The sequence below is a fragment of the Corylus avellana genome, chromosome ca1 (assembly GCF_901000735.1).
Source record: "Corylus avellana chromosome ca1, CavTom2PMs-1.0".
NCBI lineage: Eukaryota > Viridiplantae > Streptophyta > Magnoliopsida > Fagales > Betulaceae > Corylus > Corylus avellana.
Window position 1 is genome coordinate 40729999 of NC_081541.1, and position 25049 is coordinate 40755047.

Below are 25049 nucleotides of genomic sequence, written 5' to 3' on the forward strand. Positions count from 1 at the left end.
ATAATTTGGTAGGGTAATTTTTTTAAACTGAATTTAGAGAATATTAAATTTCACAATTTGTGTTTAAAAATTGTAAAGAGATTGTAATAAAAGCTATAACATCTCGAGCATTCTCCATGATGCAAAGATGTGAACCAAAGGGGAGTTACCAAATCATACCGGGAAAGATGGGAAGTTAATTAGACTGCAATTGGAAGAACCGAAGAAGGAAAAATTGATGACAGATTTGAGGCAAATCAATTGCTTACAACTCTGCCATTCACAAAAGATCATGTTGCCTTGCTGCTAAACTGTGACTTGATTAATTGATGTTCACATTAACTTGCCAAATATATATCGGTGTTACATTGTTGCTACCATGGTAGTCCAGTCTCGTTGATGTACAATAATTTTCAAACACCCAAAAACTTAGCACTTTGACGTAAGGCTCTCTGCACATGTTGATCCACTTCTCACCCTCAAAAAGAAATTGAAATACGGGAAAGAATTTCTTTTTGACTTCTGTATAAGCAAAGTTAAAATCCTAGGAAGGCTGAATTTCCAGATTGCTTTGCTCGCCATTTCCAGAAGATGCTGTTGCTGCAGACGATTCAGTTTCCTTGGTCTCACCGGTGCTCATCTCCTGAACTGGTGGAGGGTTAACAATGGTCATGGCCACGTCGGCATTATCAGATAGATGATTCTTCATCTCCCTGTGCTCCTGGCAAATGGCACACCAGTGCATGCAGCAATGCACTAGGCAGGGATCACATGGTGAGTTCTGCAAACAAGCAACATGATTGGTCAGAACACGGCCTGCAGAGCAATGCCTACAAACGACGCTATAACATCTACAGATGCGTCATTTGAAATAAAAAGTTTCACTAGCTTTTCTGTACCAAACCAATCTTCAGTGTGTTGAACAACAAATCCAGGGATCAGAATGTAACAGAGTCATCTAAATGCGTAACGGCCAAGAGCAAGTTACTCCTTTGATTAAGTGATCACATTAAGCACATCAGGGGGGACATAGCTAAAAGTTTGTCAGCGTATCGATACATATCCATAGAGTAACCTGGATATCTTATTTCCCTCTTATGTTGAAATTGGTGAACTTCTTAACCTCAAAGTCTTCGGCTATGGTATAAAAATAAAGCATATTTTCTGGCAGTAAACTATAAGACATGAAGAAGTTAAATCTATTGTGCCACCAGCACTGGCAATGGTGGCGACCAGCCTAGGCAGCTCCACACCCAACCCCTCTAGCTCAGTTAAACCTCCTCTCACTGGGTTACATTTCCCATGTTCCGCATGGGAGACCCAATTGCACTTTATTTATAAAGTGATGTGGCTAAATCTTTGCTGAAGATAAATAATATTGGTAAAAAGTTGCATACTCCTTAGATGAAAAGGAGATTTCCTTGGTAATGGGATGAAAGCCGCACCAACAGAAAAGTAATTCAACCAACCAACCAGCTGGTTTACAATATTCCACAACAATAAATTGCAATATGCATAGACAAATAATTCCAAACGCTCACATTTTCCAACAGCAGAATCATTATCAAATTGAAAAATATATAGGCAAACTATTATGCTTATATGAATATATTTTAGTTTTAGGAGATCCAACAAGCATGAAATATCTCATGTCCAAATGCACAAGCAAAAATCTTAAAACCAGTCTTTATGTGGAGAAACTCAAAAGTAACTCCCGTTGAACATAAGTCACAAACAAGCAGACTTGTCAGAGTGATTATTTCAAAGACAAACACCTAAATCAACACTGGTGAAACAATAAATTTCACATAAATTCATGGAACGCAGAGGAAAAACTCCTAACATATTCTTGTATATCATATCGGATATAAATGATATTTATTGAACTAACAAAAATGAGCTATTACCAGGTATAATGAAAAAATGAACAGAACCTCATGAATAATGAGAATCACAATGCTGAAAGAAACCATGCCAGCAATAATTACAAAAGAGGAAAAGTGAATCTAATATTCCAAATGTTCACTGGCCTTCTACATTTCCACAGCTCACATTAGGTGGGAAGAAACTGGAAGTATAAGTGCTAAATGCAAAGCTAAATATCTGAGGATGTGTTTATATACAGCTGATTTCAAGTTTAAGGCATACCTAATCTTGCATTTGCAACCAGTGAAATTCAGGATAATAATGAGACAAAATGAAATTACCTTAAGATGATATTTCTTCTGCAATGATTGTCGAAACAGACCAGTGTAGATGCCACACATCCACCAAGCAAATAACAGGCCCTCGCAAATGAGAAATGATGTCTTAGGATCAATACCATGGTAGAGACCTATCGCAGCTGCAAGTGCAATTCCACCTTCAACACACATGCCATGACAAACGCATGCATTGGTCCAAGGAATATCATGCAAAGCTTCAACATTACGTCCAAACAAAACACACGGGCAGAAGAGCCCTGTCCAGCCTGGAACAGAACCACAATGATTTTAGAATGATCAACAATCATGAAAAGAACACAGCAGACAAATCAAAGAGGTAGTTACATTTCTCTTCTGTTTCTAGTCCTTTTACTTCCTGTTCTGAAATCTAGGCAATCTATGATCTAAAATAATTCAGTGGAAATATTAACATCACCAAAATGCCTTTCTGTGGAAATATTAACAATCATGATTCAAGAGCTGTTAAAGATATAATAGTTAGGTGTGTTCTCTTGTATACTCCATGTGTATCTAGGGGCTGATTACTTCTTTAACAAAAGAGCTGTCAAAGATATGCTGGCGTCCCTTAAAAGGAAAGTGGAAAGATGTTTAGTTATACTGGAAGTAGGCTGGAATCCATCTGGGCCCGTTACTAAGCTTAAACCCAACCTGCAAAGTAACATGACTGAAGGATGGGGTCATAAGGTTTTGAGCCTGTGTGATTCTAGGATTGATATGGGCTTGTGCACTTTAATAAGTCTGAAAAGCCGGAGGAAAAGAAGGCCATTGGAGAAGGGGAAATTAATCAAGGGTCAAGAAAGAATGAGTCCAACACTTGCGAGGATGCCTAGAGTTTCTCAAAGAACATTGAAGGGCCTAGCTTGAAAAGGGGGGCTTGTTTATCAACAGTGGCTCAAACCAACAACTAATGTTATATGGAGTGTGAAGGAAGTTGTAGTGGGTTTGGTCGCAGGTTCGTGTAAGACTGGTAAGAACAATTGTCTTCACTCCTCATCATTGAAAAGAACAATTCTCTTCGCTCTTATTGAAAGAATGCTTAATAATGCGAAAGCATGATTAATAATAACAAATCAGAAAGCTTGATTTCTAGAACTACCATAAGTGACGAATAATGAATTCCCTAGAAAAAAGAAAAGAAAAGAAAAGTGGATAAGTCAACATGTGAATGCCAACTCGACATCGTATATTAGATGAGGCTCTTACAACTTTCAGAATCTTCTGTACAGCCAAAAATTCCAGTCGTCCAATCTTCATCAGCAGGTGGATGATAGCTTTCAGGTAGCGGTTGCCCACATTCATTACATTTATGAACGACTAACTGTCCAATAGGAGACAAAATCAGTGATTAAAAAGTATTAAATAAACAATAATATTTTTTTAATCACATTATAAGCAGATAAACCATGCAACAGAATCACATGTTCTGCTTTAGCACATTAAAGTTGAAAGAGTCCTTTTAAGAGTTGGGAAGAGAGGGGATTGTTGTTGAGTATTCAAATTTCAAAAACAGAACATACAAAGTTCTTGGCAATTGCATCTCCATGAACTTCGAATAATACAAAAATAAATAAGACATTTATTCGAAGTTATGAAATTCACATTCCATGTGCAAACTAATTTTCCATCTCTAATTGTAAATGCAAAAGAAGAAACAAGAACACGCCTAACACATATACAATCATTGGAAAAACCATAACACAAATACGATCAAATTTACAAACCAAATCACAACAAGTTCAATATTCTCCAACATTCCACAGTCAAATGCCTTTCGCCGCTGCAGGATACTAACCACTAAACTACACACACAGAAACAGATTATCCATCCACCAACACTGAATCGAAAACGGCAATTCATCCAGACAGTAACCGTCTCGATTCGGCCGGCAAGAAAAGTGTAGAGACAGAATCAAAGCTATAAATTCAACCACACAAATCACATTGTTTACAACCCTTCCCCCAAACACCTTTCCCGTCCATTTTCTCGGCAACCAAACAGAGCAAGAGCAAACTCCAATCCAACCCAAAAATCAGAGACAGAGAATCAAAATTCAAGCAAAAACCGCGCCGTTGACTAAAATGCACAAACACAAACCAATACAACACACACAGACACAGACATATTTGAGAGGGAAAAGAACCTGAGGGATTTGAATGGGTTGGTTGAGCTCTCCGGGGGTGATCTCCTCCAATGGCGCTTGATCCTTCGTCAACTTCACGTACCGCGAGTGCGCGTTCCCGTCAGCCATCTGATCCCAAAAAACAAAATCAAACGGATCAGAGAGAGAGTGAGAATAGAGAAATGGAGGAGGTGAAGAGAAGAGGAAATATGGACCTTTGGAAATTGGAAAGAACAGAATTGAATATTCAGTTTCTGAGAGACTCCAATTGGTATATCCAAATCGGGAGCAGTTTCTTTCCCAACGACGAAACGCCCCGTTGACGATTTACATTGGGGGACTGAAACGACGTCGAATGGATCTTTGTTTCGTATTCAAATTGTTTTTTCACAACCCAAAAAAAGATCTATCAAGTTTTTTTTATTTTTTATTTTTATTATTTAATACACAATTATTTATGAAGGCAATTTTTTTTTTTAAGTAGATTGTACAACTTGATTAAGTGACAGTTGTACAACAATCTATTAAACTTTTTTTTTTTTTTTTTGGGATAACGTAGAGAATTTCATGTACGAAGGTCAACCCTAAACACATAGATCGACTCCTTACCCATAGAGATTCAAAATGATAGAGCTAGAAATCATATATTTATCTCACAACTATTCTCGTTCACCTTCTTGGGATAGCAGATGTCACTTAAACCCATACTGCCTTCCATTGTTACTGTTGAGTCTCAATTAACTCTTAGATTAGTCACTGTTAAAAGAAAAATAAAATTTAAGAATTGATTGGACTTGTCATATCAGCATTTGGGGATCATTGTGAAATAAAAATATAATATATTACATTTATCTTTCCAGGTGGAGTGCGAGAGACCAACTCCACCTTGAATTTGAGAAGGGTTGTTAGGCTATATATTATATATTTATTATACATTGTCTCACATTGATTATTGGTGTGTATCTGTATTATTGGCATCTATGTATAAGTCTCTCTTGTACAATAATATGTATGATTCAATATACAATCATTTTCCCTACACAAAACTTTAGACAAATTCTCAACTCGAGTTTCAAATTCAGTATATTCATTAATTTTTTTATTGTTAGTGATTTGGTATACAATCCCACTTCCTTCACAGAGGTCAATCCATACTTTTTCATCAATTTTTGAAGTGTTGTTATGACTATTACAAATTTTACTATAAGTCCTTAACAAACACATGATACTTATCACATTAGCTACTAAAATATAGATTGTCACTTGACAGTCTACATGACACTTATCACGTTTATAAACTAACGTGACAATCCACGTTGTACTTATAACGTCGATCAATCTAGATAACCTTTATTTTATAAATTTGTAAGAGATTGTTGTATACCAAACATTGCATATATGGGAAAGAGAGAGATCAATCAGCATGCCTATAGCGTTTTTCTTTAGAAACAAATTGTTGAAAGAAGTAGATGTGCATGTGCTGCATAAAGACACCACCGACTTGCATATCCAATAAACATGCCATCATAAAAACATGATGCATTAGTTTTCAATCAATCAATTTTTAAAGAGACTTACTAAGTAAATTATCGAAGAACTTGTGATCCTTAATTTACAGAATTTGACTTTGATAATTGAGAATGTCATGGGTTAGTGTTGCCTCTATTAGAACGCTAGCTAGCATCAAAATGGTTTTGGTTTGAAATTGGTATTCCCATAATTCCAAGGACAATTCAGATATTATTTTAATTCAAAAATCATGTTGAATAGATATTTAAAACATTATTCATATTTACTAATTAATAATCTATAACTTTAATTTCTCCATATAGTTTATTCTAGCCTTACCCTTTTCGATAGGATTTGTGTTGTTCCATGAGACCTGTAATGGCCCGTTCGGATTTAAACCCCGAGTGATCGACACTACTAACAATGTTGTCTATGTGACCACCACCCGTACGTGGTTTACGCCCATCAACTATAAAATAATTAGATCCAAAGCCAAACAACATAAAGATAAAGGTAAACAATGTACCAAGATATATTAGAGAAGTTCTATTAGTTACAAATATTTTAAAAAAATATTTGTGGATTGTAAGCCAATGTTTATTGAAAATAATTGCCATATATTTAAGCGGGATGCTATACACAATGTCCGGACATTAGAAAACACAACTTCTTGTCTCTTCCATGTCCGTACATGTATCTTCCATATCTATGTGACCACCATCCGTACGTGGTTTGCGCCCGTCAACTATAAAATAATTAGATCCAAAGTCAAACAACATAAAGATAAAGGTAAACAATGTACCAAGATATATTAGAGAAGTTTTATTAGCTACAAATATTTTAAAAAAATTTGTGGATTGTAAGCCAATGTTTATTAAAAATAATTGCCATGTATTTAAGCGGGATGTTACACACAATGTCCGGACATTAGAAAAACACAACTTCCTGTCTCTTCCATGTCTGTACATGTATCTTCCATATCTAGACATCGTCTTCTTGGAAAAATAAAAACTACAAATGCCCTAAAAAGCAAAAGACATATTTTGGACACCGAATAAACCAACTAAAAACTTAACAAACTCTCCATTTTGGCTATTCAGTGACAGACCCATTACAGACACGTAACTGATTACAAAAACCCAAGACATAATCTAACCTATAAAACCACAGAATGAGGCAAAAAAATGATCTTGAACATAGTTCCTGAAAATCACTGAACAAACACATTACGTGCATGGGGAACTAACAAGTATTGAAAATATCACAAAACAACTTGATAGATACACCAGAATATGAATCATATCAATTCATCATAATTCATAATAGATACACCCAAACGAACAGTTTTAATCAAAATTAGAAATAAACCACTATCCATGAATATCTAATAACATGTTAGTCAAAAATGAGTAAATGTTAAAAGTGTCTCTTGTGTCCTTTTTGCCTCGCTTCAAAAATAATGCAGTTTTTAAAATTACCGTTAAGCTCGTAATTGATCACTATCGAATTTTGATCAAAATATGATTTTAAAAGCCACCTCATTTTAGAGTGACACAAGAGACACTTTCTAGAATTACTCGTCAAAAAGGATTAACTAAGTAATATTCTTAAAAGTTCTCTCTTTTTGTTTTCAAGAGTAATAATAGAAAGAGGACTAGAGTCCTCCTTGTGTCCTTACAAATGTGATGTGCCTTTTAAAATCACCCTTAAATTTAAGATGATCATTATTGAATTTTGATCTATTGGTGATTTTAAAGGCCATATCATATTTGGGAAGACACAAGGAGGACTCCTCCTTCTAGCATTACTCTGTTTTCAAAGACAAATGGAAATGAGTAAATGATATAAGGAGTACTAGAGTCTTCCCAAATATGATGTGGCTTTTAAAATTACAAATAGATCAAAATTTAATAAGGATCATCTCAACTTCAATGGTAATTTTAAAAGCCACATCACACTTAAGAATATTATAATCCTCCTTATATCATTACTCAATGAAAAGATACATAAAAAAATATCCAAATGTGTCAAGTAGAACCAAGTGTAGCAAAACAGAATCAAAATGTGACAATAAACACCCGAGAGTAATTCTAAATACTCAATTTCCCTCCACTCTCATTTCAATGGACTAATGTGGAAATAGTCAACAACAAAAGGACACAACCTAAGTCTACAAATGTTACACAACAGAAGCACCTCAAAATATCAGAAGCAGTTTTCTGATATTTTATCAGACAGCCAAGAGTCCTGCGCCCAGTGGTCTTTTATCTAATGGCATCTCCTCTTCTCATTAAGGAGGCTGGAAGATAAGGTCAGAAGTTCAATTTTATACGAATCCTTTGGTTGTGCTTACCTAAAAAGAGGGGAAAAAACAGAGAAGAAGCAAGAAAAAGAATAGCTTGTGATATTTTCAAACTTGCACCCCAAGATTTCATACATGTCTTCTGCAAGCTTGCAGGTAAACAATACCCATCTCTTCTTTTTCTGTTCTAGTGATTTTTCATTGATTTTATCTACAATTTCCGGAAGTTCTATGCTGCTTTTAACTTTTTATATGCAGTCTGTTGGCCAACCTATTAGAACATCAGTGAAAATCTTCCTTTTCTCAGGTAAGAAGATTTTATATGTATATGATTTTAAGAATATCAGTGAAAGCCTCTGACTCTTCATTTCTGATGGCTCAGAGAAACTGTGTGTTGGAAATCAAGCGGGCTTAAATACAATCAATATTCTGAGAAAGATTAGTGGAGAAGAGGATAAACACAGGAATATTATTTTTAATAATTAGGTATTTTTAATCTCCCCTAAAAGGATAAAGCAGTTGGTGCTGTCTCTGAGGCTGGTTTAGGAAGGCCTCAACAACCAACAGGGTCATTCCTGGGTCCAACTGGTGTTGGCAAGACAGAGCTTGCAAAGGTTCTTTGACGATGAAAATCTGCTGATTATGATTGACATGTCTGAGTACATGGAGCAACACTCAGTTTCATGCTTAATTGGTGCTCGCCAGGGTAAGAGCTATTTGGGAGTTTAAAAATTAGTTTGTGTTAAGAAATATAACTTGGAACAAGATTGAACAAAGACATGAAAAGAGAATGAATTCTCATATATAATTCTGCATCTTTGAGCTATGTTTTATAGTACATTAAGGGGGACAAAATCCCATAAACTATGGACTAAGAAAAGGAAAATACAATTCAAATATAAAATCTAATAATGACATACAGGTGTGCTTCTATATACATGGGAACTAATTAAGAGAAATAAATGGTAGATAATCAAGGGAGGAATTTCAAGGAATCAAATCATATCTCAATACTCCCCCTCAAGTTGGTGCATGAAGATCCGTAATGCCCAACTTGCTAAGGAAGCTAAGGAAGTTGTCACGGCCCAAAGCTTTAGTGAAAATATCGGCAAGCTGATGGCTAGCAGGGACGTGAGCTGTAGAGATGATCTTAGCACAGAGTTTTTCACGGACAAGGTGGCAATCAATGTCAATATGCTTCGTTCGTTCATGAAAAACGGGGTTGGCAGCAATGTGAAGGGCTGCTTTATTGTCACAAAAGAGCTTCATGGGTTGAGAATGAGGAACCCCGAGAGACTGAAGAAGCATCTTGAGCCAAAGGAGTTCACAAGTGGTTGCTGCCATAGCGCGGTATTCAGCTTCTGCGGAAGAGCGGGAGACAGTGGTTTGCTTCTTGGTTCTCCATGAGAGAGGGCTATTGCCAAGTGTAGTAAAATAGCCGGTGGTGGATCGACGAGTGATGGGGCAACTCGCCCAATCTGAGTCTGAGTAACCATAAACTTGGAAGTCACAATCAGTAGGGAAAAAAATACCTTTGCCAGGGGATGATTTGATATAGCGGAGAACTCTGATGGCAGCATCGTAGTGTGGCTGGCGTGGTTGATGCATAAATTGACTCAAAATGTTGACGGAATACACAATGTCGGGCCTAGTGATAGTGAGAGAAAGCAAACGGCCCACAAGACGCCAATAAGGGCTAGGATCAAGTAGGGGAGTACCTTCTTCATGTGTAAGCTTGAGATTTTGCTCCATTGGAAAGGTAGCTGGCCGAGCACCAAGATGACCACTGTCACTGAGAATATCCAAAGCATATTTTCGTTGATTAAGAAAGATACCGGTGGGTGATCGAGCAACTTCGAGGCCCAAGAAATATTTTAAAGTGCCAAGATCTTTGATGCGAAACTTTTGGGCTAAGAAGTCTTTGAGTTTGCCAATAGAATCCAGATTATTACCAGCCACCAAGATGTCATCGACATAGACAAGAACTATTGTTAAAGAAGGGCCTTGTGACTTAGTGAATAGAGAGTGGTCAGCAGGAGATTGTTGAAAACCAGCCGCAACAAGGATAGAAGAAAATTTGGAAAACCAATTGCGAGAGGCTTGTTTAAGCCCGTAAAGTGATTTGTTGAGACGACAAACTCGATTCTCCCCCTTCTTGCAAAAACCGGGTGGAAGGGTCATGTAGACCTCTTCATCAAGGTCTCCATGCAGGAAAGCATTATGAACATCCAGTTGATGGAGAGACCAATGACGGGCTGCAGCAACGGCAAGGACACAACGAACAGTGACAAGCTTGGCAACAGGTGCAAAGGTATCATGATAATCGAGCCCTTCAATTTGAGTATAGCCTTTAGCCACAAGGCGGGCTTTGTACCTTTCAATGGTGCCATCTGCTCGAAGCTTGGTCTTGAAGACCCATTTACAGCCGATGGGTCGTTTGCCAGATGGTAAGGCTTGAAGTGTCCAAGTCTGATTTGCCTCCAAGGCTTGAATTTCAGAAGCCATGGCATCCCGCCAATGTGAGTGTTGGACCGCTTGTGTATAATTGATGGGATCTTTATGGTGAGACAAAGCAGATAAAAAAGCCAAGTGTTTGGGGTGAAAACGATCATATGAAAGAAAATGAGACAGAGAATGGACCATACCTGCCGAGTGCTGATGAGGGGAAGTCGTGATGGACTTGTTAGGTAGAGGCGCACAAATAAAATCCTTCAAATAGGTAGGTCGGGAGATTGTGCGTTGAGGCCGAGTGGGGATGGGTGGTAGTGTGGGTGAAGGGGCAGGAGGTGGTGGTGTGGGTGAAGGCACAGGAGGGGTAAGAGGACAAGATGAGTCAATTGGGTCGGTGGGACTAGGAGCAGAAATGAATGTTGAAGTGGTTGGAGTAGATGGGTTAGGGAGAGAAAGATCCATAGAGGGTAAAGGGATAACAGGTGCATTTGGAGAAGGAGAATGATGTTGGAATGGGAAAACATTCTCAACGAAAGTTACATCTCGAGATATAAAGATTTTCTTAGTAGTTAGATCATATACTCGGTATGCTTTATGGCCAAACGGATAACCAAGGAAGATACATTTGGAGGCACGGGGTGAGAATTTGTCGCGAGATGAACGAAGGGATTGTGCATAGCAAAGGCAGCCAAACACCCGAAGATGATGATATTCGGGAGAGGTATTGAAAAGGAGTTCATGGGGGGATTTGTTTCCAAGGCTAGGGGAGGTGATTCTATTAATGAGATATGTGGCAGTCAAAATACACTCACCCCAAAAAGAGATGGGAAGATGGGCTTGGAAGCGTAAGCACCGTGCAACATTGAGTAGGTGTCGATGCTTACGCTCTGCAACTCCATTTTGTTGGGGCGTTTCCACACAAGTGCGCTCATGAATTATACCTTCATCGTGGAAGAATTGTTGGATGCGATGTGATAGAAATTATTGCCCATTGTCAGTTCGGATGTGTCTAACTGGGCAGGAAAATTGATTTTTGATGAGAAGGCAAAAATGCTTTAAGCAGGAATAAGTTTCAGATTTGAAACGCATAAGATATACCCAAGTGTTGCGTGAATAATCATCAACAACAGTTAAAAAATAATGGGCACCTGTGTGTGAAGGAGTAGGATAACCTCCCCAAATGTCACAATATATTCGAGAAAAAATGGCAGTGCTTTTATTGTGGTTCAATGAAAAAGGGAGACGAGTATGTTTAGCTCGTTGGCATACATCACAGTGAGAACAAGAATTAGGAATAGAAATGAATTTATTCATGCCGGATGGAGATGGATGTCCTAGACGTTGGTGCCACAAAGAGAAGTCAAGATTCTGTTGGGATTGCATGGCAGATGGAATTGCAGAGGAAAGTGGTGTTGCGGATGCCTTGTAGTAGTATAGTCCATCACGAAGTTCACCCATTCCAATCAGCTTCCTCGTGGCTAGGTCCTGGAAGACACAAAAAGTGGAGAAAAAAATAGCAACACAATTTAGAGCACAAGTGATTTTGCTAATAGAAAGGAGATTAAACTTAAAATCAGGGACGCATAAAACATTGGCTATAGTGACAGTGGGGGATAATTTGACAGAGCCAATGTGAGTGATAGGAACGACTTCACCTGTAGGAAGTTTAATGGGGCTAGCATTGCTAACTTCATGAGAAGTCTTGAGGATGGATGGAATAGAGGTCATGTGATCGGATGCTCCACTATCAATGACCCAATCAGATGAATGTGAAGGTGGAATTAAATTACAAGAGGGAGATGGGATATTACCAGCAAGGTTGGCTGAAGGAGTGGGCGAGAGAAGATCCATCAATTGGCGGTACTGTTCAGCAGAGAGACCTGGTATTGAACTTTCACTGGTATGAAATGTTCCTGGTTTTGTAGAGACATGATGAGCAACATAAGGAGATGATCCTTTTGGGGGGCCGGACTTTTGATTGCTGCGAGAATGATCCCAATTGGGTGGATACCCTACGAGCTTATAGCAGACATCTTTCCAATGTCCAAGAGCTCCACAGTGATCGCATTTTGGCCTACCACGTCCTCTGCCTCGTGATTCATTTGGACGAGATTGTGAAAAATTTCGATTTGCTGCCATGGCTATAGAATCAGAATTGGATGTAGGGAGGTGGAGCAATCTCTGTTTTTCTTCTTGATGGATGATGGAATAAACTTTGCCAACGTTGGGAAGAGGATCTACAGCAAGAATCTGACTGCGGATGGAAGCATATGATTCGTTCAATCCCATAAGGAATTGAAAGACACGTTCAACTTCTTGCATTTGGTTGAGTTCTCGCAAGGCACCACAAGAGCATTCTGGGATGGTTGTGAGTGTATTTAACTCATCCCAATATGATTTGATAATGTTATAGTAGGCAGCAATTGACATATGATCTTGGCTCAAGGTAGATATATCTCTTTTTAACTTAAAGATTCGGGGATTATTACCTTGAGAGAAACGTTCTTCTAAGTCGATCCATACCTCTCGAGGATTGTTGCAATAGATGACACTGTTGACGAGCGATTTATCAATGGAGTTAAGGATCCATGACAGCACCATATCATTACATCTTTCCCACATAGGAAGGTCTGTGGAGTTGGCTGGTGGTCGAGTAAGAGAACCATCTACAAAGCCAAATTTGTTTTTGGCATTTAAGGCCATTTTCATGGCTCGCTTCCAGGTGATGTAGTTGTCACCGGTGAGATGGGTAGAACACAAAACTGCTCCTGGATGATCAGCAGAATGGAGATAATATGGAGAAGATTGAAGAGAAACATCACTGGTTGTTGTGTGAGGTGTTTCGTTGTTCAAGGGTATATGACCCTCCACATTTGTGTGTGACTCGGACATGTTGATGGAGAAAAAAAAATGGAAATCAGAACTGCTCTGATACCATGTTAAGAAATATAACTTGGAACAAGATTGAACAAAGACATGAAAAGAGAATGAATTCTCATATATAATTCTGCATCTTTGAGCTATGTTTTATAGTACATTAAGGGGGACAAAATCCCATAAACTATGGACTAAGAAAAGGAAAATACAATTCAAATATAAAATCTAATAATGACATACAGGTGTGCTTCTATATACATGGGAACTAATTAAGAGAAATAAATGGTAGATAATCAAGGGAGGAATTTCAAGGAATCAAATCATATCTCAATAGTTTGTTTGATAAAAAAACTTTCAGGGCCAAAACGCATTTTTGGGAAAAGTTTTAAAATAAAGCTTTTTTACTCTTTTTGGCTTTAAAAGCTATATTTCTCAACTCAATCCCAAACATGCTGTAAGTGTATTAGCACATCTTATTTATGTGTGTATATGAGAGTAGCTTCTTATCTCATTCCTTGTTCAAACAGTACACATCTCTTCTTTTTCCGTTCTAGTGATTTTTCATTGATTTTAACTACAATTTCCTGAATTAGTATGCTGCTTTTAACTTTTTATATGCAGTTTGTTGGCCAACCTCTTAGAACATCAGTGAAAATCTTCCTTCTCTCAATTAAGAAGATTTTATGTGTATGATTTTAAGAACATCAGTGAAAACCAGTGACTCTTCATTTCTGGCACTCAAGATGAAAAACTCTAGGAACACAATCAACATTCTAAGAAAGATAAGTGGAGGAAAGGATAAACACACACAACAACATTTTTAATTACCAAAAATTAGGTATTTATAATCTCCAAAAATTAGAGTCCTGAAAGGATAAAGCAGTTGGTGCTGTCAGTGATGCTGGGTTAGGAAGGCCTCAACAACCAATAGGGTCATTCCTATTCCTGGGTCCAACTGGTGTTTTGGCAAGACAGAGCTTGCAAAGGCTCTTGCCGGGCAACTCTTTGAAGATGAAAATCTGCTGACTAGGATTGACACTCAGTTTCATGCTTAATTGGTGCTCCACCAGGGTAAGAGCTTGTTTGGAATTGCGTTAGAGAGTTTAAAAAGTACTTTTAATACATAAAAAAGGTGTGCTAAACAAAAATCTGGTCTGTTTGGTAAAAAACTTCGAAAGTATTTTCTTGACTTTTTTATTCTAAAAATTGCCAAAACGCACTTTTGGAAGAAGTTTAAAAATGAAGGTTCTTTTAAAAAAAAAAAACTCTTTTTGACTTTAAAAGCTATATTTCTCAACACAATTCCAAACATGCTCTAAGTGTCTTTTTCTCATTCCTTGTTGCAATTCTCAAGTATGACATGAGGTTCAGAATTGAAGGGGAGACGATCCTTTTCTGTTAAGCTTTTCATGTTTTGTGTCAAGGTGCCTGCCAAAAGCACTTCCAAACCATTTATAATAAATTATAAATGTTTTCCAATTCTTTTGGGAGTAATTCACTGCCATCTAGTCTTAATTTCTGGTAAGCTTTTCAACATTCCTCATTCAGGAACTGTTGATGCACTTCCAAACCAACAACCCATGACCATCTACAAAATATGTTGGACAATTTTGAGTTTGCGTTTGGGAGCTTAAAAATAACTTTTAGTACCTAAGAAATTGCCAAACAAAAAGATGCCATGTTTGGTAAAATGGCTACAACGCACTTTTAGAAAAAAACTTAAAAAACTCTATTTCCCAACGCAATCACAAACAAACATGTTTTTTGTAGAAGATCAGGTTAACATCTTTCTTATTTATTTTTACACATGAGAACACAACTTCATAACAAATCTAATTTCCATTGTCTTTGTGTTCAAGAATTTTGACTGCTGATTAGATGACACCTCATGGCTACGGCTTGTCAGCTCTAATATTGCTACTGAAAAAAGAAAAAAAAAAAGAAAAAAAAGAAAAAAGGTAGCTTGTAAGAATTACCTTTCTGAATATGATTTGTCTTAATATGACATCCAGTTCTCTCTCTAGTTGTGAGAGCTGTGTCATGTTTTTCTGTTCAATGCTTTGTGTGGTGCTTGCCAAAAGTGCATTAGCTGGTCCATTGAAGCAAATCTACACATAGGTCCCAAAGATTTTATGCTGATAGCATGTTAAGAGAGGATCATATAGTTTGAGAAAATATCATGTAAAAAGGGAAACTGATCTTCAAGATGTTGCCAGTGGGCAAGGGTGGACCCAAATGCAGCCTTGCCCCCCCCCCCCAAAATGTTTTTAGAATTCCTCCTCATTGTTTTTTTTGTTTTTTCTAGATATACCCTTAAACAAATAATTTTTACCCCCAAAAAAATTCTTTTTATTTTATTTTACTTTATTTTTTAGTTTTGCCCACCCAAAACCTAAAATCCTAATTTTGTCCCTGGCAGTGGGTTAGTTAGCACTTGTCTGAAGATCAGTACACTACAAGATTGTTCTGCATGACAAGACAAAAATTGAATAAGAGAGAAATTTCATAAAATTAATGATCAAATATAGTTTGATGAGATTTAGAAGTTAATAACTATAGATGATAAGTAACTCATCATGTAACACAGCAAGTTAGGAGAGAAATAGGATTAAAGCAATCTATTTTTCCCATCTGGCTTATTAGGTTAGTACCATATCCTTACTCAATTTTTCAGTAAAAATAAAACCTCTAATATAGAGTAGCAATATTGTTTGTCCAAAAAAAAAAAGAAACCTACAATTGCTTTCTTTTATTCCAAAGACCTATTTCCTTTGGTTTTACATTCCTTGTCATGAAATAATGAATTGAGTTCGTATAGACATTTTGGATGCCGGTATTGAAATAGCCTTGCTGGCTACATTTTCTGCTACTCTACCCATTTCATAAAGTATTCTACCCGGTTTAACGATAGCTACCCAATATTCGGGAGATCCTTTCCCTGAACCCATACGCGTTTTTGCGGTTTTTTTGTAGTACTGAAATTGGTCTGTAAATATATGTACCCATATTTTTCCACTAAGGCGCACATTTCGTGTCATTGCTCGTCACCTTGCTTCTATTTGTTTAGATGTGATCCACGCAGAACATAGCATCTTTGTAGTTCGGGAAATGAAACTTGTTCGACGAATGATAGAGGATATAATGACACATTTCATAATGTTGACGTGACTTAAAACCCCTCAAGTCATGTGGGTGTTTTTATTCTCCTAGAGAAGTGGTCTTCTTTTACATGAAGGACAAAGTTGTTGCTGGAAGCATTAATTGCATTAAGGTAACTTTCAACTCTTTACTAGTATGTATATTGTTAAAGTAATGATTAAGTGATTAAATTTATCTCTTTCTAAAAGCTTAAACTTTTGGGATAAATGGTAGTTTAACATGATATCAGAGCTAAAGATCCTTGGATCAAACCTTAATTCTGTCAATTCACCCCCATTTAAAATTAAATATTCCACGTGTTGAGCCCCATCTATTAAAAAAGAGTTTGAGCTCACACGCAAGGGGAAGTGTTAAAGTAATGATTAAGTGATTAAATTTATCTCTTCCTATAAGCTTAAGCTTTTGGGATAAGTGGTAGTTTAACACACACACACGCACGCACGCACGCACGCGCGTGCGCACACACACACACACACACACACACACACACACACATATATATATATATGAAGTGTTACTCATTATTATGTGTGAACACACACACACACACACACACACACACACACACACACACACACATATATATATATATGAAGTGTTACTCATTATTATGTGTGAAAAAGAGTGAATGTTATGTGTGAAAAAGAGTGAATGAAGAAAGCTTCCCGCGCACTAAAGAAGAGAGAAGAAAAAAATTTGGTTTTGTTTACCCACTAAAAAAGCAAGCAACACGAGAGGAGGAAAAAGGAGAACAAGCGAAAATTTGAGTTGTTGCATACCAAGGAATTTTGGGCGTGAACTGCATATTTTTCTTCTTTTCTCATGCTCTCTTTTATGTGTTAAGATTAGAGAATTGTGTAAAAGAAGAATTGTCTTTGTCTTGCGTGAGAGTGAGATTTTGATGTATTGGATTTTGGGTTTGAGTGATTTTTCTTTACCACAATTTTGTACTCCATATTTGGTTAGTGAATTTTTTCGTGATTGCCCCCGTACGTGGATGAACCTCACATTGAGGGAACCACGTAAATTTTGGTGTTCTTGCATATGATTGTTTTGTTTTATTTACTGTAATCGTGGTCAATTGCATATTAGACCAACTCAAACTCAACCTACTAGGGATGATGTACAAGATAAAGAAGAGGAAGATAAACATCAAGTGTCAATAGAAGAACACTTGTGATAGGACTCTAGTGTTTAACTTGTATTGATAGTGTAGAGTTTAAGTTAGATGTTATATGTATCTCAATGATTACTTTATATATACAAGCACTACCCTACCGTTGAAGTAGGCAGCATTACACATAATTCTATATGGTATCAGAGCCTATGGACGACTAACGTCTTTTTTTATTTTTTTATTTTTTTTATGGTCGCTTCATCCTCCACCTCCACCATAGATTCCGCCACCCTCCCAATGATGTCTGCTACTCCTCACAACCCTTTGCACAATGTCACTTAGCACATCTCCCTCAAACTCACCCGCGACAACTATCCACTTTGGAAAGTTGTTGTTGTTCCCTTTCTTGAAGGCCATGATCTTATTGGTTTCGTTGATGTTACAACTATCTAGCCATCGAAACTTACAGCTAATTCCACATCTAGGATGCTGGTTCCCAATCCCGATTTTCACACTTGGTATCTCCATGACAAGCTCCTCATGAGTGCCCTCATCTCCACTCTCTCTGATGGGTTGTTACCGCATGTGATAGGTATTTTAACCTCCCATTCCTTATGGACTACTTTAGAGACATTGCTCTCTTCTCATTATCAAGCTCGACTCATGCAAGTCCGACATCAACTCGCCACTTTGAAGAAAGGCACTCAATAGGCTAATTATTTTCAGAAGGCCTAAGGTTTTGCTCACATGTTGGCTGCCATTGGTCACCATCTTGAGGACTTCGATATTGTGTCCCCTATATTCTCACCGGTCTTAGTGTTGACTATGATCCCCTAGTTACCTCAATTACAACAAGATTTGAACCCGTCTCCTTGACTGATCTCTATGGTTTGCTCCTCTCTCATGAGCTGCGTCTTGAGCAGAACACGACTGCAATTGATCTTTCCATTTCCATTGCCAACACTACACAATGGTGTTCATCTCCTACCTACGGCCCCCTTGTGGTACGTTTCACAACTTTGGTCCCCGCAACAACTATACTCGAGGCCGGGGACGTGGATAATGTAGGGGTGCTCCCTCTCAAAATTATGGTTATGGTTACTCCCCCAGACCGATTTGCCAACTTTGTCACAAGATTGTTCACACGGCTCCTAACTGTTGGTAGTGTATAGATCACTCCTCAGAATCCCCTCAAGCAGCTGCCTTCATGGCTACTACTAATGCTACACTAGACCCCCAGTGGTATCATGACACAGGCTGTAATCATCATGTCACCAACGAGTTCGCTAGCCTAAATGTTCGTGTGGAGGACTATACTGGTTCGGACAAACTCAAAGTGGGAAACGACCAAGGTTTGCGCATATTACACACTGGCACTGCTACTTTACCCTTTTCTCATCATAATTTTCGTCTTTCCTTTTTACTTCATGTTCCTCAAATAAACAAAAATCTTATATTTGTCAATCAATTCACTCGTGAAAATGGTGTTTTTGTTGAATTTCATCCTAACTGTGTTTTGTGAAGGACCTCCGCTCTCGCAAACTACTGTTCCGAGGCTCGAGTAGAAACGAGATCTGCCCATGGCCCTCCTCCCATTCCTCATTCAATGAACTTACTGCCCATATTGGAGAGAAGGTTCCCATGGATGATTGGCATCGTCAGTTAGGCCATCCTGCTCCGCTCATTGTTCGTTGTGTTCTTCGCTCAAATAACCTTCCCGTAGCTCCATCATCCCCCTCTACATCAATTTTCTCATCGTGTCAACAAGGCAAAAGCCACCGTCTACATTTTCCAGCATCTATGTCCATGTCTAGCAACCCCTTACAATTACTATATCTTGATGTGTGGGCCCTGCTTTACCTTCAATCAATAATAAGAAGTTTTGTTTTTGCATTGTTGATGATTTCACCAAGTATATCTGGCTATTCCCCATCACACACAAATCTGAAGTTGCTGCTATTTTCCTTCGTTTTAAAAGATGAGTTAAAAACTACTTTGGCCGAAACATCCTAGCTGTTCAAAGTGGCAATGGAGGGGAGTTTCACACCCCCCAATCTACCTTACCATCAATGGGCATCACATATAGATCAAGTTGCCCTCACACTCACCATCAAATGGGTTTTGTTGAACGTCGCCATAAACACATTGTAGAGACCGGACTCACTCTCCTAGCCACGGCTAGAGCCCCTCTCACTCTATGGTTCTCCCTTCAAAGGTTATCCAACATAAGTCTCCCTTTCAACTTCTCTTCAATCTCACCCTGGACTACAAATTCCCCAAAACCTTTGGTTGTGAATGTTGGCCCTTCCTTAGACCTTACAACCATCATAAGTTAGACTTTCGTTCCAAATCTTGTATTTTCATAGGATACAGTAAAGAGCACCAAGGCTACAAATGCCTACATCTTCCCACTGGGAAGGTGTACATTGCTCGTCATGTTGTGTTTAACGAGTCCTCTTTCCCATTCTCCAATAGCAAAAAGAATTTCTCTCCTCCTCCTAATGCCTCTACTGAATTAACTTGGATTCAATCTCTCATGGGTGAACTTGGAATCTCTTTACCTAGTGCTCCAATTCTACATTGTGACAATATTGGAGCAACGTATCTTACTTCCAATTCTATGTTTCTTGCTTGGAAAAAGCACATCGCCATTGACTATCATTTTGTATGAGACGAAGTGGCATCCAAAAGTCTCGATGTTCAGTTCATCTCCGGCAAGGATCAAGTGGTTGACATTCTCACAAAGCCTCTAGTCTCCAAAAAGTTCACACTACTCAAGTCCAATCTCAATGTCAGATCTCCACCGTCGAAATTGTGGGGATGTTTTAGACCTACTCAAACTCAACCTACTAGAGATAACGTACAAGATAAAGAAGAGGAAGATAAACATCAAGTGTCGATAGAAGAACACTTGTGATAGGATTATAGTGTTTAAATTGTATGGATAGTGTAGACTTTAAGTTAGATGTTATATGATTACTATATATATACAATTATTGCCCTACTGTTGAAGTAGGCAGCGTTACACAAAATTCTATATTGCACAAAAAGTGGTATCAGACCTAAGATTCGGTATTCCGATCGACAATTACTATAAATATGACAAGCATCAAGTATGAAGTGGAGAAGTTCAATGGTAAGAACAACTTTTCTCTTTGCCAAGGAAGCATGAACATTCAATGGGTTTCATAATACATTCCCAAGAACATTAAATGGCTTAGAATCGTATTTAGAAGTGAAATCAAATCTTGAATCATGTTAGAATGGGTAGAGCTAGGACCTTAAAAAAGGAGGTTCTGCCATACTAACTGAATGTTCGACAGAAGTATCGAACGTTCATGTCGAACGTTTGACATGAATACTAAATGTTCGATGCCGACCGTTCAACACTATTTCTGAATGTTCGATGGTCATGCAAAATGACTATTTTGCCATCATAATAGTTGTAAGGGTATTTTTGCTTAGATTAAGATTGATGATAGACCATTTCACATAGTTGGACGATGTGGACTGTCAAGGCAGTTACCCAGTGGAAAACCACGCACAAGGTGAGTAGAAACTCACATGGATACTTGTTACTTTCCGCATAACATGATTATTTTATATATTTCAAATGTGCATGTTTACAACTCATGAAATAGATATTGGATTACTGTGAACTCTACTTTGTGAAAATGTATGCTGATTAAGCAAGATGATGAAAATGAGATTTGTAAAAGAATACATGATAATGGCCATGGGCTTACAAAAATATACGGGTTAGCCCTATGATCAAAATATGTTTATTGTTTATATTTGGCCTTAGATCCAATAGTTGTTTGTGACTGGTGCAACTATGTTTGATTGGTGGTCACTATAGGACAGACGTTACTAGTGGCGTCGGCCACCCGAGGTTGAACTCGGTTGGGCTGCTAGTGATGGACGATAGTATATAATATTCAGGGCACCGATATTTTATTGCAAGTCCCTTGGGACAACGCCAACCCTACCGGGAAGGGGTTAATATATCGAGTAGACCATATAATGTTAAACTATGACATAATTCTCCTATTACAACATATATATTATCTACATTGCATTCAAGATTATTTTGTCAAACGATGGATGGTAACCTTATATTATTGCATGTAATTTATAAACAACTGAGTTTACCATATAATAACGTGTACGTCATGTGCATTTATACTCACTAAGTTGTGGACTTACATTTCTATCTTTTTCACTTATGAAACATGTGTTGTTTTATAGTTGGACTACCATTAGATGTCAGATTTGAGATGGACCTTGAGGCAGATGCGGCTGTTTGGCGTAGTGATATCGATCCAGTTGACAGCTGATGACTTATTACGAGATTAGGTCGGTTGTTCATGCTAATTAGTACTTTTGGGTGATGTTGTAAACTTATAGTTTTGAGATATGCTTGTACATTAAGGTATAATATGGATCCTTTGTAACAATGATATGTATAGTTTAATTTTAGTTAATGTGATGATTCTTGGTAGATGCTTTGGTTGCAATGATTAATGTTGATAGAATGATAGAAGTCATAATGTTTTAATTTTCGAGAGGGTTGTATATATATAAGGGAAGTATGCAACTAGTATTAAGAGGATTATCAATACCTTACCATTCGCTAACTGTTCTTTTATAGGCACTTTATTGTTGGCCACGTGGCATGTTCCAATTAGAGACCTTGCTTACTGGAATTTGCGCTAGGGCCTGTGACCTATACAGCTTCATAAGTGTTTGGGGGTTGACGGGATTTCGAGGACACGAGAGAGCTGATGGGATGTCGGGGGCATGGCCTGACGTCTAGGGGCCTAGGCTTTGGTGTGGCACCTACCAACTACACTTGGGTCTATTGGGGCATGGGCTGGTCATTTGGGTCAGTAGGCCCAATGAGGGCTACTAGGCCTAACAGTTACCCCCTTAATGCCTTTGGGCAAGGTTTGGGCAGGGGCATTCAAGATTTTGGGCCATGCCATGAATGTCTCGAGAAAGGGCCATGAACAAGGGATCGTTACTCTTGTTCATTTGGAACGATGGCCTTTTACCACGTGAGCGAATTAAGTGAAGCTTACTGTTAAGGCATGATAATCAAAGGTTCACCTTTTAAATCCAAGCACCTTCAACACAACTTGTCACTTCCTCTGTCGTTCTTCCTTCTCCTTTTCCGCATCTTTTTCCTTCCTTTATTTTTTCTCTCTTTCCAGTCCGTTCTCACTCTCCTTTCTCAAGATTCTTCTTAGGCTCAGACCTAGTGTCTTCCCAATTTCTTGATCTTCTACTTTGTCCAGATATGTTGCTTTTGTGCTACTGTGAATTGTGTGCCTGAGCTATAACATTTCGTTGGAGTTGATTCCCCCATATTGGCAATCATGTTTGTAGTCTTGCCGGTGTTAGAGACCTCCTTACCGCAAAACTGTACTACGATTGCATACCTCATGACCCATGAGGCAACTAGGAGCCTATTTGGGAGTGTGTTTGAGAAATAGAGCTTTTAAGTCAAAAAACGCTTGTTGAGTGTTAAATGCACTTTTAGGTCCCTCAAACACAATCCCAAACAGGCCCTAAAGGAGGTGGATGATGTCTCATGTGCGGTCCTCTATGGGAGAGGAAGACCTAATGACACTTCGGGAGTGATATTCGGTGCCTGTTGTATGCGTTGCCAGTCAGATACGGCATATATATCATATAGCCATAATTAGTCTCTCTAGTTATGGCATGTTTTCGTATTATAGCTATAGTATCTTGTAATTAATAGGTGAATTTTAGTTACCTTATTTGTTCTCCTCAGATTGACCCGCCATCTGAGATAGTTCCTAAGTCTGGTCCTTGACGATCTACCCGAGTATCATGTCCTCCTGATTGGTATGGTTTTTCCCACACTTCTTTTAATGCTACTTTGTTTTCTATTTCCATCCCTACATGCTTTTCTAAGGCTGTTAAATATGAATGGTGGCGGAAAGCGATGGATAAGGAACTTCGGGCTCTCCAGGACAATCATACATGGAACGTGGTTCCTTGCCCCTCTAATGTTAAAGCCATCAGTTGTAAATATGTTTAATCGATTAAGCTTCGCTCTGATGGGACTTTGGATCGGTATAAGGCACAATTAGTTGCTCTTGGAAACATGCAAGAATATGGGGCGGACTATGAGGAGCCATTTGCTCCGGTGGAGTGCATACAGTTATTTCTATTGCCGCCTCCCAAAGCTGGCCACTTCACCAGATGGACGTAAAAAATGCTTTTCTTCATGGTGATCTCAAAGATGATATTTGCATGACTCTTCCTCCGGGTTTGTTTTATTCTCCATCTACCGTTGTGCGTAAGTTAAAGCGGTCTCTTTATGGCTTAAAATAGGCTCTCTGGGCATGGTTTGAAAAATTCAGGTCTACTCTGCTACGCTTCTCCTTGTCCAAAGCCAATATGACTCCTTTTTGTTCCTTTGCAAGGCTCCGACTGGTCTCGTTCTTTTACTTGTGTATGTGGATGATATTGTCATTACTGGCATTGACTCCAGTTTAATTGCCCATCTCAAGTAGAATCTTTAGGCTTCTTTTCCTATGAAAGACCTTGGTCTTCTTACGTATTTTTTGGGGTTGGAGGTGCACACTGATTTTTCAGGTATATTCTTAAATCAACACAAATATACCTAGGACTTGATTAGCCTGGCTGGTCTTCACGATTCTTCTTCGGTGGATACTCCTATGGAGGTTAATGTGAAATATCGAAGTGAGGAGGGTGATCTTCTTTCTGATCTTACTGTGTTCCGACAGTTGGCAGGCAGCTTGAACTATTTGACTATTACTCGGCCTGATATTTCTTTCGCTGTCCAGCAGGTTAGCCAGTTTATGCGAACTCCACGCCATCTTTATTTAGCTGCTGTTTGCCATATCATTCGATATCTTCGGGGGTCACCTGGCCGTGGGTTGTTCTTTCCAACCGGCTCTCCTCTTCGCCTTGTTGCTTATAGTGATGTGGATTGGGCCGGATGTCCTGATACTCGGCGGTCTGTCACGGGTTGGTGCATGTTTCTTGGTGATTCTTTGATTTCTTGGAAGAGTAAGAAACAAGCTCGCATTTTAGAATCATCTACTGAATCCGAATACCGGGCAATGTCTACTACTTGTTCTGAGATTGTCTGGCTTCGTGGGCTTCTGGTTGAGCTTGGTTTTGCTTAATCTGATTCTACTCCCCTTCATGCTGATAATACTAGTGCCATTCAAATAGCTGTTAATCCTGTTTACCATGAGCGTACAAAGCATATTGAGGTAGACTGTCATTCTATTCAGGAAGCCTTGGACACT

General features: G+C 38.4%; 2 protein-coding genes and 1 long non-coding RNA gene across 11 annotated transcripts in view; 1 reads left to right on the forward strand and 2 right to left on the reverse strand.

Moving 5' to 3' along the window:
* Nucleotides 1-297: 297 nt before the first annotated feature.
* On the reverse strand, nucleotides 298-4672 carry LOC132187745 (cell number regulator 6). Its single transcript, XM_059602166.1, has 5 exons — nucleotides 4540-4672; nucleotides 4346-4453; nucleotides 3408-3522; nucleotides 2187-2449; nucleotides 298-760 (listed from the first exon to the last, which is right to left on the reverse strand). The coding sequence occupies exons 2-5, from the start codon at nucleotides 4451-4453 to the stop codon at nucleotides 524-526; spliced, it is 723 nt and encodes a 240-aa protein (XP_059458149.1). The 5' UTR covers nucleotides 4540-4672; the 3' UTR covers nucleotides 298-523.
* A 1620-nt stretch (nucleotides 4673-6292) lies between these two features.
* The window catches only part of LOC132187924 (MADS-box transcription factor 14-like), an 81668-nt gene continuing 62911 nt past the window's right edge, over nucleotides 6293-25049 (reverse strand). For 2 of the 8 annotated variants that reach the window (XM_059602364.1, XM_059602346.1), the window contains 2 exons: nucleotides 15440-15571; nucleotides 6749-7036 (listed from right to left, as the gene is read on the reverse strand). In XM_059602364.1, the coding sequence (XP_059458347.1) occupies nucleotides 6926-7036; nucleotides 15440-15571 (243 nt within the window). In that variant the 3' untranslated portion in view covers nucleotides 6749-6925. Of the gene's footprint in view, nucleotides 6303-6458; nucleotides 6579-6748; nucleotides 7047-8070; nucleotides 8187-15439; nucleotides 15572-25049 lie in introns of those variants that run through there. The other 6 variants (XM_059602351.1, XM_059602356.1, XM_059602361.1 and 3 more) reach the window with 6 other exon arrangements.
* LOC132187964 (uncharacterized) lies at nucleotides 8177-22240 on the forward strand. 2 transcript variants are annotated; one of them, XR_009440856.1, is made up of 4 exons: nucleotides 8177-8291; nucleotides 8394-8442; nucleotides 8518-8841; nucleotides 21988-22240. It is a non-coding gene; the product is annotated as an uncharacterized LOC132187964 (long non-coding RNA). The 2 variants fall into 2 exon arrangements; XR_009440855.1 differs by lacking the exon at nucleotides 21988-22240 and having other exon boundaries at nucleotides 8518-9639.

Bases quoted from the DNA above. Each gene is read 5' to 3' on its own strand.
- LOC132187745 (XM_059602166.1), bottom strand. From the start codon at position 4,453: ATGGCTGACGGGAACGCGCACTCGCGGTACGTGAAGTTGACGAAGGAT. The intron at 2,450-3,407 runs GTAAGAGCCTCA...GTTCTGTTCCAG, and splicing joins TACAGAAGATTCTGAAAGTT to GCTGGACAGGGCTCTTCTGC. The intron at 761-2,186 runs GTAATTTCATTT...GCTTGTTTGCAG, and splicing joins AGAAGAAATATCATCTTAAG to AACTCACCATGTGATCCCTG.